Genomic DNA, 16984 nt, shown 5'->3' with positions numbered 1-16984 from the left:
CACCACACTTAAGTAGAAGTACTAAAGTATTCAACATTTTTTGTACTTAAGTATTGCAAGTAGTTTATTTTAAAATGTACTACTCAAGTACTGAAAGTAAAAGTACAAGTATTGTGTTATGTAGTTATTAAAGAAAGTAGTCAAAAGTTTGAACATCATATTGTTTTTATTATTTCAAATGATTAAGCTAAGGACAATCACAATGTTGGTGGGTAATTTTTCTACATATTGTCATATAACCTGAAAATACTGTAGTTAAAGGGGTCATAGAATGGTACATGCACTTTTACAAGTTGATCATACGGAAATGTGTGTTGGCAGTGCCTGTACACAACCATCCTATAATGATAAAAATACATCCAGTGTTTTTTTTTAATTTCCTTATATATTTTCCCCTGTCTCAAATCGAGCCGTCTGATCGTGTGACGTTACACGGTGTACGCCCCTCCTACGATTGTTGATTGACAGCAGCGTTTCAACACAGACCCGCCCTGAGCGAGCTGTCATCAGTCCGCCATTGTTGATACTCTGGAGCAGAATGGCGTCTAAGCGATTGTGGTGTTGTGTTGTTGGGTGTAATAACGAACACAGCAGTCATTTTGATGTTCCTAAATCCGAACCGCTGAAGACCCAGTGACTGCTGAGTTTTGTTTTAGAAGGGAATAACCAACCATTCAGAAACGTCCTGTTCGAACTTCGATGGGTTCGTCATCTGTTCCTGGTCCGACTCCGGTTCAAAATGATAAGGTTGCTTAGATGTGTCCTCAGAGACTCGCGTTGCCATTATTTCTCGAAAATATACCCTCAAATGTTGTCAAGGCAACACTCCACGTGTGTTGTGGTGTTGTGTAGGGCCGAACCAAACGCCCCACAGAGCAGAGGGGGCGGGGTGAGCAGAGCTCATTATCATTTAAAGTCACATACACTGAAATGACTTGCTGAAAACTGAGCTGGTTTTGACCAGGTAAAATTAGTGTTTTCTTACAATACTAATGAGAATTTTTAATTAAAGTATATTACAAACTTTTCATTTAGACACTAAAGAATCATATTAACTTGTACAAAAATGTCATTCTATGACCCCTTTAAAATTAAATCTTACTATAACCACTCTTACTAAAGAAAATGGGGTAAGCACACTTATATTCTCATTTCAAGAGGTGTTCTGAGTAAATGATTTGTTTGTTACACTTTACAATATGGTTTGATTTGTTAACATTACATTAGTTAATGTATTAGACTAATAACTAACATGAACTAACCATGATCAATACATTTGTTACTGTATTTGTTAATCTTAGTTAATAAAAATACAGCTGTTCGTTGTTTGTATTACTTCACAGTGCACATTAACTATGTAAACAAATAGAGAGCAATTTGAGCGCAAGACGCTCGTGTTGTTTTAAAGACAGTGAATGCGCGCTCGCGGGGCTCTCTCGCACTCTCTCTCTCGCGCTCTGTCTCTCTCTCTCTCTCTCGCGCGCTCTCTCTCTCTCTCTCTCTCATGCGCGGTAATGTGGGTTTGGAATGGAATGATTCGTAACATTTTCATAATTGTAACGAGTAACGATGCAGCACATAAAAAAAATATCGGAGTAAAAGTATTAAACTCATCGAAAATATGTACTGAAGTAAAAGTGTACTCTAGTAAAGTACAGATACTGCCTTTTAGTACTTAAGTACAGTAGTGAAGTAGTTCTACTTCGTTACTATACATCTCTGCTTTTAATGTCTCATCTTAAAAAAAGATATAAATATATTTTAATAAAAATAATATGTGGAATATGAGATGGAGTTTGGTTGCTCTACAGTTTTAAGAAGCTATGGGCAACTGTGAAGGCAGAGGGTCAGACTCTTCACTTGTGCTGAAGTCAGAGATAGAAGGGGAATAGTTTTGCTCTGAGTCTGGTTCAGGATTTGCAGTTTGAAGATCATCTTCCTGAGGGAACTGTTCAGGATGTTGACGAAAACACTCCTGCATGCTTCTGAAAGGCTCCAGACAGTCCGAGCCCTTCACCTCTTCTTGACTTAAGTGGAAGCAGGTGAATGCTGTCTTAAACTGCTCTCCGCATACTCCACTTGCCATCCCCCCTAAACACGGACAATCCCAATTTATCTCACCACTCGCCAAGATGAGACCTGAATTCACAGAGATAGTGAGATAGATTTAAAGTTACAAAGTTGTACAGTTTTAAACTGAATCTCAAGAAGGAAGTATTTCTTTCTATCGAATATATTTTGCATATTAACTAAGTTTCTTCCTGTTTTCTCACACACCTTTTTCTTCATTGTCTTCATTTGCATCCTCCTCAACTAGTCTCACAGTGCTAGGAATTTCATGTTCTTCCTTGGTAACAAATATGACTTGGTCCTTCCCTGTAAAGAGTTAATAAAGACAATTAATAGTTAGTTAGTAAATAAATAATACATAATATATGTTTAAAAAGAAGGGAAAAATGTTTTCTTCCAAAGTCAACATTCAGATGTACACAAGACATGATCACTTCCCCATCACACAAAATTTTCATACATGTAAGTTACACTGTGTAATATTAACGTTCTTTCTGTCTAAAAACATTAATGATAGATTTATTTTGGTGTGAACAATGTGTTGTGAGATGCTTTTCCTAGAATAGATGCCTTTCTAGAAAATATTTTAGTTTATCTATTCGTCATTTTTTTTTGTTATATTGACGGAGTACAACACTTGATTATTCAAATAAAATACTATACATAACAATAATAAAAGAATAATAAAACGTATTTTAGTGTGGCATCAGTGAGGTGAAGATAAAATAATCGCATGTCAAATTCTTCACTCCATTAAGAGGTCATCGCTATCGCTCTCGTCTTATGGCTAGATTCAAGTTTGATTACTAAAACTCAATGACTAAACAGACAACAGAAAAAACACACATATCAGGAATTTACTCTGTATTACCTTCTCCGTTGATTGCAGTCATTTCTTTTTACATATAAATTGTAACGGAAATTTAGCAGAAATAATGCGGTACTTGTGCTGATTTTACGGCCCTTTGTTATCAATATATTGCGGTACCAATTTGCCCGGTTCACCAGAAACGATGAACCGCTAGTTATTCTAAAGACTTGAAAGGGACTTTGAGCTGTCCGTCCTCCTGTCAAATCTTTCCCACATGTCGCTTTCAACCTTTCAACCCACCCAGGTCGCCAAATCAAATGGCATGACGTCATAAAGAGTAGACGAGGGCCCCACATATTTGCCTCTCAGAATGCCTGCAAAAAAAGAATAAACCCACTCTTTTGAGTGTGCGTTTTTAAAAAGTATTTTATTATAATTGTTGTGAAACTTAAAGGGAACCTAGGAAACTAAGTCCTTTTTAACTCAAACTCTGAACATCCCATCAGCTCTTGATCTAATTTCAGAAAAGGAAACTTTATTCTCGAGTTTCCTAAAATATGGCATTTCTCTTTCAGTTAAATATAGCTAACAAAATCCGGGGGGGCTTCTGAGGTACTTTTACATTTTTACAAGAACCTGCATTAATTAAATTGTGTAATGTCAAATGCCAGAAGAAAGAATCTGAGCCATGTTTAATAATCATTAAAGGTCAAGCCATTCTCATGGTCACAAATGAAACAAATCTTATCTCCCAAAAATGAGTTTTTATTGAGAATGATCAGCCTCAGCTGAATATATTTGTTCGGAACATATCTTTGTACAGTCAGAAAAGAAAAAGTGTCTTATTTTACATTGTTGCGCACTGCATTAAATGTCATATATACAGACACCCAACGATACCGTAAAAAGGGCTTAACTTTTAAAGTAAACAGACTTAAGTGTAACCAGTCCTGTCTGCCAAGGAAGCGCTCACTGATGTATTCTGTACAAAAGGATTCCAGCGTAAAATGCATACAACAACACACACAAAACAAACAAAAAACACCACACTACTACTGTGTATTGCATTTCCTCAGTTGTAATGCTGCCTTGTTTAGAATTGACAAGCTATTCTGCTGACTGGAAACAAAGCACCCGTTTGATTCTCAGGTCTCAAGCTAAAACCAAACATCACAATTTGTATGATTAAATATGGTGTGAGGAGTTATAGTGAGCCTTACACTAAACGATAGCTATTATGGACAAAAAAAATGCCCGTTAGCTTCACATATAAGATTGAGAAGACTGACAAACTGAGACGCAACAGAAGTTTGTGTGTGGAGACAAAATTGGCAGCGTCGAGTAAAATCACTCACCCAACATTAAGCAATACTTTCTGGAAAATCCTTTTACCAGGCATAACTAGGTTCAGACAGGAAATAAAGAAAAGGGTGAATGAAGGGATTTAGTGATACATGGAGACGGAGGAAGGACAGACTGAGGAGAAGGGAAAATTCTTGAATATTCCTAGTCAGAGCTCACAGAGTCCATCTTTACTGTCACATGACTGAAGTTCAGCTTCATCACTGAATTTTAGAAACGCTTTGCCACTTCTGACAAATAGGAGAACAAACTCAGCCTGAACTAGTGGCTAAGAACACGTCCTCCCAAGACAGCACTCGTGACAGACCATTTTGAATGCTCAAATCACACCAAAATAAAAAAAATGACAACATTCATAAAAATAATAAAAGTGTTTTATAAGGTGTCAGCAAGTATGCGTGTGATTTGTAAGTGTCCTTGTTTAGAAGAGTAGCGCTCCCATGCTGCCAACTTCACTCTGTTCCTTAACAAATATCTCAAAGTACTGATAGATGATGGTAACAGCCAATAGGATTCCTGTTCCAGAACCAATGGCACCCAGAAAATCAGCCATTACTGAAAGGCCTCCAATACACAGTCCACCAAATGCAGCTGCTGTGGGGATGTACCTGAATGACAGAAAGAGAAAGTGTGAGGTTAATGAAGGTCCTGAGAATCAAGAATTGACATGCTACGCTTAAAGAGCAAGTGTGTTTTGAGCCTCACCTGTTGAGTTCATGAACCATGGAGGTCTCTCTGTGTCCCCTCATTACCATCTGCTGTTCTTTCAGCTGCTTGGCCACCTAAAACACAAACTCCCATTACAACTTCATATAAAAAAAAAAAAATGCAGTGTTAATTAATGAACTAGAGCTAGTGACTCACATCTTTGGCAGATGATCCAGAAACTTCAATCCAGGTCTTAGAAAAGAAGGCACAGGATCCCAGCATGAATACAATGTAGATCACTGCATGGACTGGGTCATCAAGCACAGAACCAAACGACTCCGGAGGAGACAGATAGTAACACAGACCGCCTACAGGGTAGGCACGAGCTGGACCACCTGATGTAGCATCCTACAACAAAAAAATGGATATGCTATTAGAAAGGTTCTCTCTTCTATATCTAATTTAGTTTTGGACTGTATCCTATAGCATACTCTGGATTTACAATTTAAATATAGTGTCAAGTGCAATACATGGTACACTACCAAAAACACAAAAATATCGGTGACACTTACAGACCAAGTTCCCAGGAGGTTGACCAGGAAGTTCCCGCTGAAGCGGGTGGAGAGCATCTGAGAGATGACGTAAAGGTTAGAAACCAGAGCAGACTGCAGGATGATGGGAATATTGGAGGTGTAAAACAGCTTGATGGGATAAGTGTTGTACTGGCCACGGTAACGTGCAGACTTGATGGGCAGGTCGACTCTGAAGCCCTGTACAAAACAAGTTCAATCAATGAAATTATGAACAAACAAAACTTTTATTTGTACATACATATCTTTTTATTATATTTATCAAGTAGTTGATTCTGAGGGTGTGGAACTGAAATGGAACTGCTGCAATTAAATGCAAACTCACTTCATTATTAAATAAAAGTCTTTACATATGTATATTTGAAACGAAACAAAAAACTAACCTGGAAGTATATGACAACAGCAAAGACGAAGACTGTTGCAATGAGGTTCATGAGGTTAGGCAGGTTCTGTCTGTAGAAGGCCTCTCTCAGAGCCCGTACTTTATCAGTACGAGTGGCCAACAGGTGGAACAAAGCAATAATGGCTCCCTCAAACTCAGTACCTGAATATGAACAAATTAAATTCAGTCAACATCAAAGAAATAAGAACGCTTTAAATCAAGACGCCTTGTCCTGAACTCATACCTCTGCCTGTGTTGACTGTGGTTGGGCTGAATGCCTTCCATACGATCGTCTCACAGATGTTTGTGGCAATGAAGAGCGAGATACCAGAGCCCAAACCGTAACCTTTCTGCAGTAATTCATCCAGCAGCAACACGATCAGACCGGCCACAAACAACTACAGAAAGAGTACACAGATGTAATCAAGTCTCTTACTCTAATCACAAATCACATAAATCAATGGCCAAAGATAAGCCTCTCCATACGACATGAAATACATACTATTTTGTGTGTATTTGAGCATGGTTTGTTACCTGAATGATGATCAGCAGACAGATGCCAGCACCCATCTCTGAAGGGTCTCCATACATTCCAGTCATGACGTACACAATAGCCTGGCCAATGGTGATGATCATACCAAACACTGAAAAAAATTAAAAATAATCGTCATTAACACCATAATGACAACAACTGTAGTGCATAACTCAATATTTAACTCCTTTTAAATGCAAAACACTAATAATAATAAAACATACATTTCTGAGCTCCATTGAAGAGTGCTCTGTCTTTAGGCGTGTCTCCAACCTCGATGATTTTAGCTCCAGCCAGCAGCTGCATGATCAGACCAGAGGTCACAATGGGAGAGATACCCAACTCCATCAGAGTACCTGAAATATATGATTATTAATAAAATAAACAACCTCCAATACCTGACATCATGAGAACACCACAGAACCAACAAAACATCCATTCTATTCACAAATTATAGGTCATTTATAGTTACTGCTTTTACTCAAGCTTAAAAAGTTACACTACAGTTAGTTTATGCTCAATAACATTTTAAATGATTTTGAAAGAATTCTCCTATGCTTCTATTTTCTGTGATGGCAAAGCTACATTTTCAGCATCATTACTCCAGTTTTCAGTAATAATTCTAAAGCCATGTTTCCAGCACAGGAACTTTCCCCAGGAACTAGGGGTGATACTCGGTGTGTTTCAACCGCAGAAACCAGGGTCTAAATGAAGTTCCGGGTAAATATTTCCCCCTCCAAACGGCCCTGCTCGCGAGGTAGTACTTTTTCAAAGTTCAGGAACTTTAGGGGGTGGGACTTGGGCGCTGAACATGCTGATTGGTTGAGTTCACGCAGCATTTTATTTCAACCGGCATTTTTAAAAGTCTTTTGCGAGGTTCATTCTGCGTTCAGTAAATATCAGTCTTGCTCTTTCTGTCCGATGGCGCGCGTTGTCTCAGCCTTCGCACGGTCAATGTCTGTAATGGCTGATAATAACTTTCGTTGCCTTATTTTAAATCTAATTTTAAATTTAAGCTTTCAGAATATGCTTTAGTTTCAGTGCTCGTCTCTTTTCCGCCGTTTTGTTAATTACCTCTATAGTAAACAAATACATATTTAGCAAAAGCAGCGCTGCTTGCATCTCCTCCATACTTGTTATTGTTGCAGACAGTATCGCAAAAATTATTAGGCTACTGTCCGTCGGTGACTGAGAGGAACAGCCGCGCGCAGTCCCACGTCTTTGGACTAATTTGCCTAATCTTCACGGTACTTTAGACCACAGTGGAAACACAGACAGTAGCAGGTCTGGGGGAAAAATCCTGGTACAAATTGTTCCGGGTACTTTCGGTGGAAATGGGGCTAATGCTGTTTTGCTGCTCAAGAAACATTTCTTATTATCAATTTTCAAAACTGATTTTTTGCTTTTTCAGCATTGTTTGATTAATTATATAGCATTTATTTTAAATATAAATCTTTTGTGACATTGCAAAAATCTTCACTGACACGTTTGATCAATTAATGCATCCTTGCTAAATAATTGCTAAGTATTAATGTCCAAAAAAAACAACATGATTATTATGTGGTAGTGCAGAGCAATAATAGCAGCTGCGAATGGAACACTGCAAACTACCATAAAATCATAATCTTGTACAGAAACAGACTTACCTCTGTTGGAGGCCAAGATGACTCTCATCCAGTAGAATGGATCTGCTGAGTCTGAAGACATGATCCCGAACAGCGGGATCTGAGAGATGGAGAAAAACAGTACATTACATGAGCTCTTAACTTTTTTACACTGAACATATCTGGAGCACTAAAGCAAGTGCTTAAGTGCATTTTTCCTACATTGAGAAATCAAACTTACCTGGCAGCAAACCAGAAAGATGAACAATGTGATGGCAGTCCATAGCACCTTTTCTCTGAACTGGATCTGATGGACAAGCATAAGTATGGGTTTAAAACGCAGGTCTTCACATGTGTAATCTAATAAAACAATTTCCACATGATATATGCTGTGTACAATGATATACCTTTCTTTCTGGTTTCTGGATTTCCGGCAAAACCGCACAAAAGGGTTTTATTACCTCCAAGAACTTAACTAGAAATGGAAGAACATGAGAAATGTTACACAAAACATTTATTTGGTGCCACAGAATGAAATTACAATTTCACTTAATGCAATTAAGAAAACATCTACTGAACCATATTCCTACATTACATCTTAACACCTCAATATGAGGCGAAAATTGTTGAAATGTTTAGAAGCATTTAACTGATGAAAAGACTTCCCAAAGCCCGTGTTAGGACAACAGTACAGAGATGCCGTCCAATCTAAAGCGTCGTCATCAGACAGGCTAAACATTTTACAATGTAATACTTAAAGTACATCTCTCATAGGGGACCAAAACTAATAACACAATTTCTCTGAAGGCGTGTAATGTGTATTCACGAAGTGCCAATTAATTATCAAGTTAAACACAATTAGAATCAATTAACCATCATGCCATGTTTACTAGACTAGGTAATATCTGACCGCTTCCCCATGTCTGGACTGGCAATTCAAAAAATATCTAAATAAAAAAGGTATCCCGATTAGTTGTTAAACATCTTTTAATAAATATCTGAAGGTATTCTTTACGATTTTGTAGTAACACAAAGCCATGCAGAGGTGTAAAGAAAATAGCTAACAGGCTAACACTAGCTGTCCGTCATTCAATCACTAAAAAGGCAATATACATGTTAATTCCCATACGATTCACAACCAAACAAAGAGGAATTGAAAATTATTTTGCTTGCAATATAATATAGGTATAAATAAATATAAAAAGTAAACAAATCTGATACCAATCTCTCAGGTCCCAATCAAAGAAAGCGGTCTGGCTAGCATGCTAATGATGCTAACAGAACTCCGGTGTGATATAAGAGCAGAATTGCATTAATTAACTCTATTAAACATACGATAAACGCTTCAAATCCCTCTACTCACTCCCCATGGTGACGGTCCTCTGAAATCACGGTCACTATCTGAAGTCCCAGTGAGCTGTTAACGGATAGTCCAGCGCTGCCGGTGCGCTTCGCCGCCCGGGTGAGAGAGAAAGACAGAAGCGAGAGAGCAGAAGGGAGGAGAGCGCGTTAGAGACACGTCAACACTACACAGACTCTACTACACGTCAGATGAACAGCGCGTTGATCTTCTGTTTCACGTCCTGTGATTTGATCAAGTGGCCGCTTTGTGTCTCTTTGTTTTTTGTGTGTGTTTTTTTACTGTTATGCAGGGTTTACAAAGTAAAGAAAATATAATAATCTTAAAAGTGAATTTAGCTAACTGTTAAAGTGGTTTAAATTAGTATTTAAAGACAAGTGTATGTTTTCATTTAACGTAAATTAATTGAATTGAGCTAAGTTTAAATAGACTACATTTTTTAAATAATTAGTATCTCATTAAGAATATATATGGTTATGACAAAAAGGAACTGTACGTTTTATGAAGAAAGTTGAAAAAGGGGGACGCTAAACAATACATTCAATTACAATGTACTTCCGGTTAAAAAGACTTGATCCTTTAATGTATCCAGAGTAAATGGACGGCCACTTTTGACATTTTAATTATCTGTATTGTTATAGATACATTAGTTTCCACTTAAGTAATTGTACAATCAAATTCTGCTATTATGATATTGATTGTAGTGAAGCTGCGAGGCCAAATTGAGAGGCTATTCTTAACAAGAATGTCTTCATGTCTTGTTTTCAACTGTTAGAGTGGAAACTAAAGCACTCACTCAGCAGAATTTACTAATGATCTTTATCCACAATAAAAGAAAAAACAAAACAAAAACAAATAATTTTCAGCGAATCACAGCATGCAAAGCCTTCCTTATTTTCATAGGCCAAAGTGGAAGAATTCAGCGATCAGTCTTTTTAATTATGTTCAATGAAATCAAATCCAGTCAAATCAATTAAATTAAACGAGCAGTTTCACTTTCGATCAGTGGGTGTCATGGAACCGTTAGTTTATAGTTTAAATAAATGAAGGTTTCTCTTTTCCACAGTTTATTTATTTAACCAACAGAGGGCTCCATTTGCTCATCAAAATAGATGTATGGTATTTTCTATCATTGCATGAGTTGCGTTGTGTTTTATGAAGGATTTTTATTTGCATATTAATAATTTAAGTCAATATCAACTGAATCAAAAAAAGCAAGCAGTTACCTAATAAATCAAAAACATCAAATTAGCGTGGGTCTCGGATTATAATGATCTCTACAGAGGAGCTAAACTCAATGTGCTAAATGTAGATAGGTCTCAAAATTAAAAACATAATTCTATGAAATATAACCCTAACTTGAAAACAGGAATTCACTATGGACCTGTTGTGGATATTATTGCGTGTAAAAATATGTGCTTGTGTGAATGGTGATGGTGTTTTGATGTGAAATGGATCCTAATACAATACAAATACAGGCTACATAGTACTTTAGCAAGGACATTTTACTCCCTCAAACAGATGCACAGGGTTTTTGTCTATTTTTGGAAACAGCCATAAGGATTTCCTCCACTGCAATTCTGCACTGCTTAGCTGCATTTTGGCAGTCACTACACACACAGTGACTGCTGAAGAGTGGACAGTTTTGTCCATTGCCGTTACGCAACTAAATTTGCGCATAGAGGACAACATCACAAGTTATCTCTGTCATTTATAAATCCCTCTTCCCTCTATTTCTTCTTTCACACAATCATCTCAGCATATCACATTCCAGATATTGACATATTAAATCACAATTTGATTAAAGTTCCAGACAATATCAGACTTTATTTGGTCAGACCTACTGTCTTAAAATGTCACTGACTGATGTTGTCAACAGTCTCAGTCTTAAAGGGTTAGTTCACCCAAAAATTTAAATAATGTAATTTATTACTCACCCTTATGCCGTTCCACACCCATAAGATCTCCGTTCATCTTCGAAACACAAATTAAGATATTTTTGTTGAAATCCGATGGCTCAGTGAGGCCTGCATAGGCAGCAATTAAATTTACACTCTCAAGATCCATTAATGTACTAAAAACATATTTAAATCAGTTAATGTGAGTACAGTTCAATATTAATATTATAAAGCGACAAGAATATATTTTGTGCGCCAACAAAAACTAAATAACGACTTATAGTGATAACCAATTTCAAAACACTACTTCATGAAGCTTCGGAGCACACAAATAAGCAACTGCAGCTTCAAAAACAAGCCCAATATTATTATATTATTTATTATCATCAATATCATTTATGATCAATTATTTTTTTATCAATAAATGAGCCTGCAACATATTAACCTCTTGGAGTTTGAAAAGCAAAAACAGATGTGATTTTACAAAAATCATCAAATTGCAATAAAAGGCACACAATATCCTCCGATCTGCTGTGAACAGAATAGGGTTGGAGATGGAAAAAGAGAAAAAGTGACGTGAAGGCCAATTATGGTAACCCATAGTCGGAGTTAGTGCACACATATTAGGAGCAGTGAGTAGTGAACACACACACACACACTGCAAACCGTGAAAAAGACAAGCCCAGCATCTCAATGTGCATATACTATCTGTGCATATACTATCTGCCCTGAATAGTATTGAAATTTAATAATGTCACATACTATTTAGGATGGATAGTATGCACATTGGGATGCAGGCAACCACTAAGGGAGCGCTGCAATATAGCCATATATTTATAATAAAATAAATTATTTATTTATAATTGATTAATATAACCATAATAAAACCATACCTACGGTTTATATATTTTTTTAAATAATAGCCAGTAATTTTAAATACATTATTATACTTTTTTTTCTTTTTTATTAAACTCCTCCCTGTTTCCTCTCCATCTCTGTTGGTGGCATTGTTTGTAAAAATGTACACTCACTCAAAGGATTATTAGGAACACCTGTTCAATTTCTCATTAATGCAATTATCTAATCAACCAATCACATGGCAGTTGCTTCAGGGGTGTGGTCCTGGTCTAGACAATCTCCTGAACTCCGAACTGAATGTCAGAATGGGGAAGAAAGGTGATTTAAGCAATTTTGAGCGTGGCATGGTTGTTGGTGCCAGACGGGCCGGTCTGAGTATTTCACAATCTGCTCAGTTACTGGGATTTTCACTCCACAACCATTTCTAGGGTTTACAAAGAATGGTGTGAAAAGGGAAAAACATCCAGTATGCGGCAGTCCTGTGGGCGAAAATGCCTTGTTGATGCTAGAGGTCAGAGGAGAATGGGCCGACAGATTCAAGCTGATAGAAGAGCAAATTTGACTGAAATAACCACTCGTTACAACCGAGGTATGCAGCAAAGCATTTGTGAAGCCACAACACGCACAACCTTGAGGCGGATGGGCTACAACAGCAGAAGACCCCACCGGGTACCACTCATCTCCAATACAAATAGGAAAAAGAGGCTACAATTTGCACAAGCTCACCAAAATTGGACAGTTGAAGACTGGAAAAATGTTGCCTGGTCTGATGAGTCTTGATTTCTGTTGAGACATTCAGATGGTAGAGTCAGAATTTGGCGTAAACAGAATGAGAGCATGGATCCATCATGCCTTGTTACCACTGTGCAGGCTGGTGGTGGTGGTGTAATGGTGTGGGGGATGTTTTCTTGGCACACTTTAGACCCCTTAGTGCCAATTGGGCATCGTTTAAATGCCATTGCCTACCTGAGCATTGTTTTTGACCATGTCCATACCTTTATGACCACCATGTACCCATCTTCTGATGGCTACTTCCAGCAGGATAATGCACCATGTCACAAAGCTCTTGAACATGACAATGAGTTCACTGTACTAAAATGGCCCCCACAGTCACCAGATCTCAACCCAATAGAGCATCTTTGGGATGTGGTGGAACGGGAGCTTCGTGCCCTGGATGTGCATCCCACAAATCTCCATCAACTGCAAGATGCTATCCTATCAATATGGGCCAACATTTCTAAAGAATGCTTTCAGCACCTTGTTGAATCAATGCCACGTAGAATTAAGGCAGTTCTGAAGGCGGAAGGTGGTCAAACACAGTATTAGTATGGTGTTCCTAATAATCCTTTAGTTGAGTGTATACGTCTATTTACGACTAACTACCATTACGTGCATTTATAACGTCACATGCCAGCACGTTGAACGCGATTTTTCTTCACTGAGGGGGAGAAGGAGACGGGATGTATGAGGACGAATTACTACAGCACTTGTATCATTGCACTGAATGGCTATTAGCTGTGAGAAGAGAGTATCAGCCAATGTATTGGACAAAACAGCGACCATAAATGTAAAGAAACAAAGTTACTTATTATACCTATTTTCCTAACAAGCAACCACATTTTTTAAATAAGCCAAAAAAAACGCTACCCGTGACTCTTGATTTTTTAACGCGACTTGGCAAAAAAAAGAAGCCCAAAGTCACATGTTATACGCGGACTTGGCAACTGGTATTGAATCATGATTTGGATCGCGTGTCAAACCGCATCAAACTGCTGAAATCACGTGACTTTAGCGCTCCGAACCGCTGAATCGATACACTGATTCGATATGCTCCAAAGCTTCATGAAGCAGTGTTTTGAAATATCTTAATTTGTGTTCCGAAGATGAACGGGTGTGGAACGGCATAAGGGTGAGTAATAAATTACATCATTTTCATTTTTGGATGAACTAACCCTTTTCTCCATGGCTTCTCTTGTGGCTTCTGACCTATTTATGCGTTACATACATTTGTGAATATGAGTGAGTGAAATTTTCAATAGGAGAGATCACTGATGATAAAAATGTAAAAAGAAACAAAGTGGGAGAAAGAGTCTGAGTAACGTTACAGAGACCAGTACTCACTCTTTCAGCCTATGCGACAATAATGAGAACACTGTGTCAACAAAAATGCTTATAATAAACGGTTATCTCTCAACCTCTGACTGACTCTCTTATCCATAACTCATTACAATAAGAGCATGGCCTGTGTGAGACACAATAAACTCTCAAACATTTAGACATGGATTTGAATACAGACAGGACAACAGTTTATTCTTATCACGTTATTCCAATCATAAGCCAGTTTGATATTTTTTTGTGTCAGTGTAAGTCATTCACAAGTCACCTCACTTGAATGGGACAATTTCCAAATGAATGGATTTATGAATGATTTTACATACCATTTACACAAATTTCCATATATAAGTCTCTCTTTCTCTTTAAGGAATGTGTGGCGTGTGTGGCCACACCCTTTCCTTTTCCAGGGTGTGTGTGTTTTAAAAAGAGGAAAGGGTGTAACCACCACACACCACATGCCAACACAACCATTTTATTTTTAGAAGAATTTCCAGTTTGGATTTAACTCCATGTCTCCTCAAATACGTGGGAAGGCTTTGATGTCATGGGAGTTTTGATGTCATGCAATTATCAGTGATGACATCAGTGTCATGTGAGAGGCAGTTGGGTATAGATCCTTTAAACACCTACACACCTAGTAACGTATAGTGCGTTGTAAATGATCCACATGACACAGGCTACCATTAATGATTGTATTTTGTTTAAAGAAAAGCACAAAGCAGAACAGAATGGCTCAGCATACATTCACCTCTGCTCGGGGAAACACCAAACATGGGTCTTAAAGTAACATACACCCAGACCATTACAACCTATACTCATGTATAAACACAATCCAAGAAGATTCTGGAAAACACAAATGTACTCAATATCATGTGTCAGTTTCTTTAAGAGTGAAAAACATATCAGATAACAATTCAGAAGGAGACCCTGATTGTCTTTCGCCACCAGTTCTACTGGGAACATGATCGGTAGTAAACAGATTTGGATTAGACCAGATTATGGGCCGCCATAGCCTCTGCTGTTTTACATGACACACACATAGCGTTCAGCTCTCAGTGGGACTTGCTGTGTGTGATGATTCATTAGCGAAACATTTGGACGTTATTTTGAAAGTGTAAATCGTGTTAGTCATAAAGCAAAACTATTAGTCACAGTTTCATTTAAATAGTGTAGAACTTCATTTATGGTAAAAGGGTAGAGAATCAGTTCTGCACATTATGAAACTTATCAAACACAGCCCAAAATAACCTCAATCTCAGACAAATTGTGGTCATTAGAAAAAAAAGGAGAATATTTGCCATGGCCATCTGAAACATCAGGGATTGAAAATGAACCTAACAACAATAACAAAACATACTAATATAAATGAATGTGTGTTCTCGTCCCTGTTAGTGGTGTTGTATACTTTGTCCATAATGTTTGTCAGCAGTTTAATGAACTTTGCACAGAACTGAATGTTCATCCTCACAGTCAGATTAAATAACTCTCTCTTCTGCTCTATTCTCCCTTCCTTCTTACCCCAAAGGGTATACCTCTTTGTCTCCCTCCCAATTTATTTATTATCATGCTATCATTCTTTATCCATCTTTATAATTTTATTCAGATTAGTGGAATGGATATAGGCAATAAACACCTGTTTGCTGTTATGTGTTCTGTTTAATCATTACCTCAGAGTGTCCAGCTAAATGTACTGTGAATAAAGTGCTTACATACATTCTTAAGGTCTTAGTACCAAAGTACATATAAAGAACAAGTTAAAAATACAACCTTATCTGGGACACAGACAATGAGAGTTTCTAGGACAGAAGTGCTAAAGTGCTTCACTATTCTTGTGGCCTTGTTACAAGGATGGACAAGGCAATTAATTTGATTAACAGATAATAAACACATTGTGTAAGCATTGTGATAGCACATAACAAGGTCCCAAAAGAATGAGAGGAAACGACTGCATGTCTGACTCCACGTACATCTCATATTTCAGCCTAATGAGGTTTCATGTCAGTTAAATGAATAGTACACCCAAAATTAATGCCATTATTTACTCATTCCAAACCTGTGGGATGTGATTTTTTTCTATGGCATACAAGTCATGGACTTTTATGGTGATATATGTGTGTGCTCATTAGTACTACATAACAGGGAAGATATATGGCCTCTATCGTCTAGTCTATTTGTGCTTTTTTTCAGCGTATGCTCCGTAAAATTTCTGGGTTTTTGGGCCAAATACCTATTTTTTCTCCGATCACATTATGCATCTAGCTAAAAATACAGAGATGGTTGCCATAGTAATCCACCATTTTTACAAAAACCCATGCTCCCAGCAACAGAAGAGGAGAAAGGATGTCATTGGGAGCTGTCAAAAGATAACATTCATGCAGACAGCATACACATGTTCAAAAAAATCTAACCACTTTAGTCACAGCCAACATAACATAAATGTCAGCAATTGCAACGAGACTAAATTATACTGAAAGTGCACAATTGCCATAACTCAAGGCATCTAGAGGGTTTCAATTACATTTCTGTGAAGAATAAACATGGAGAAAAGCAAGCGAATCGTACTATTTAAGGCATTCAAAGTAATCTGAGTAAATCAGATGTTTCCTGTCTTGAGGGGAAAATGTAGCAATCGCATGACGTTTCTGCTATTTGGTATTTTCCGTCCACAGTCACACGCTGTCTTTGTGTGACTCTTTTACAGCATTCCATTTACACTTTCCACTTAGTGTTTGTTACCTGGATTTTCAGTTTTCA

General features: G+C 37.6%; 2 protein-coding genes across 3 annotated transcripts in view; both read right to left on the bottom strand.

Moving 5' to 3' along the window:
* Nucleotides 1-3188, bottom strand: part of chchd4b (coiled-coil-helix-coiled-coil-helix domain containing 4b) — a 616826-nt gene extending 613638 nt beyond the window's left edge. The window contains exons 1-3 of one of the 2 annotated variants that reach the window (XR_013818277.1): nucleotides 2942-3188; nucleotides 2278-2376; nucleotides 925-2139 (exon numbers count right to left, since the gene is read on the bottom strand). Coding sequence is in view for 1 of the 2 variants with exons in the window: in XM_079840498.1 (XP_079696624.1) it covers nucleotides 1814-2139; nucleotides 2278-2376; nucleotides 2942-2963 (447 nt within the window). In the remaining variant the exon portion in view is untranslated. Of the gene's footprint in view, nucleotides 1-150; nucleotides 2140-2277; nucleotides 2377-2941 lie in introns of those variants that run through there. The other variant, XM_079840498.1, reaches the window with a different exon arrangement.
* A 437-nt stretch (nucleotides 3189-3625) lies between these two features.
* sec61a1a (SEC61 translocon subunit alpha 1a) lies at nucleotides 3626-9529 on the bottom strand. Its single transcript, XM_079840457.1, has 12 exons — nucleotides 9363-9529; nucleotides 8407-8474; nucleotides 8241-8306; nucleotides 8042-8120; nucleotides 6620-6751; nucleotides 6398-6507; nucleotides 6108-6261; nucleotides 5865-6025; nucleotides 5464-5661; nucleotides 5108-5299; nucleotides 4949-5025; nucleotides 3626-4851 (listed from the first exon to the last, which is right to left on the bottom strand). The coding sequence occupies exons 1-12, from the start codon at nucleotides 9367-9369 to the stop codon at nucleotides 4665-4667; spliced, it is 1431 nt and encodes a 476-aa protein (XP_079696583.1). The 5' UTR covers nucleotides 9370-9529; the 3' UTR covers nucleotides 3626-4664.
* Nucleotides 9530-16984: the final 7455 nt, after the last annotated feature.

The sequence above is a fragment of the Gobio gobio genome, assembly GCF_949357685.1.
Source record: "Gobio gobio genome assembly, chromosome: 17".
Classification (NCBI taxonomy): Eukaryota; Metazoa; Chordata; class Actinopteri; order Cypriniformes; family Gobionidae; genus Gobio; species Gobio gobio.
This window is presented reverse-complemented; position numbering and strand designations above follow the sequence as displayed.

Bases quoted from the DNA above. Each gene is read 5' to 3' on its own strand.
- sec61a1a (XM_079840457.1), bottom strand. The intron at 6,026-6,107 runs GTATGAGTTCAG...GTTCATATTCAG, and splicing joins CACAGTCAACACAGGCAGAG to GTACTGAGTTTGAGGGAGCC. The intron at 5,662-5,864 runs GTTAGTTTTTTG...TGTTTTGTACAG, and splicing joins CTGTTGTCATATACTTCCAG to GGCTTCAGAGTCGACCTGCC.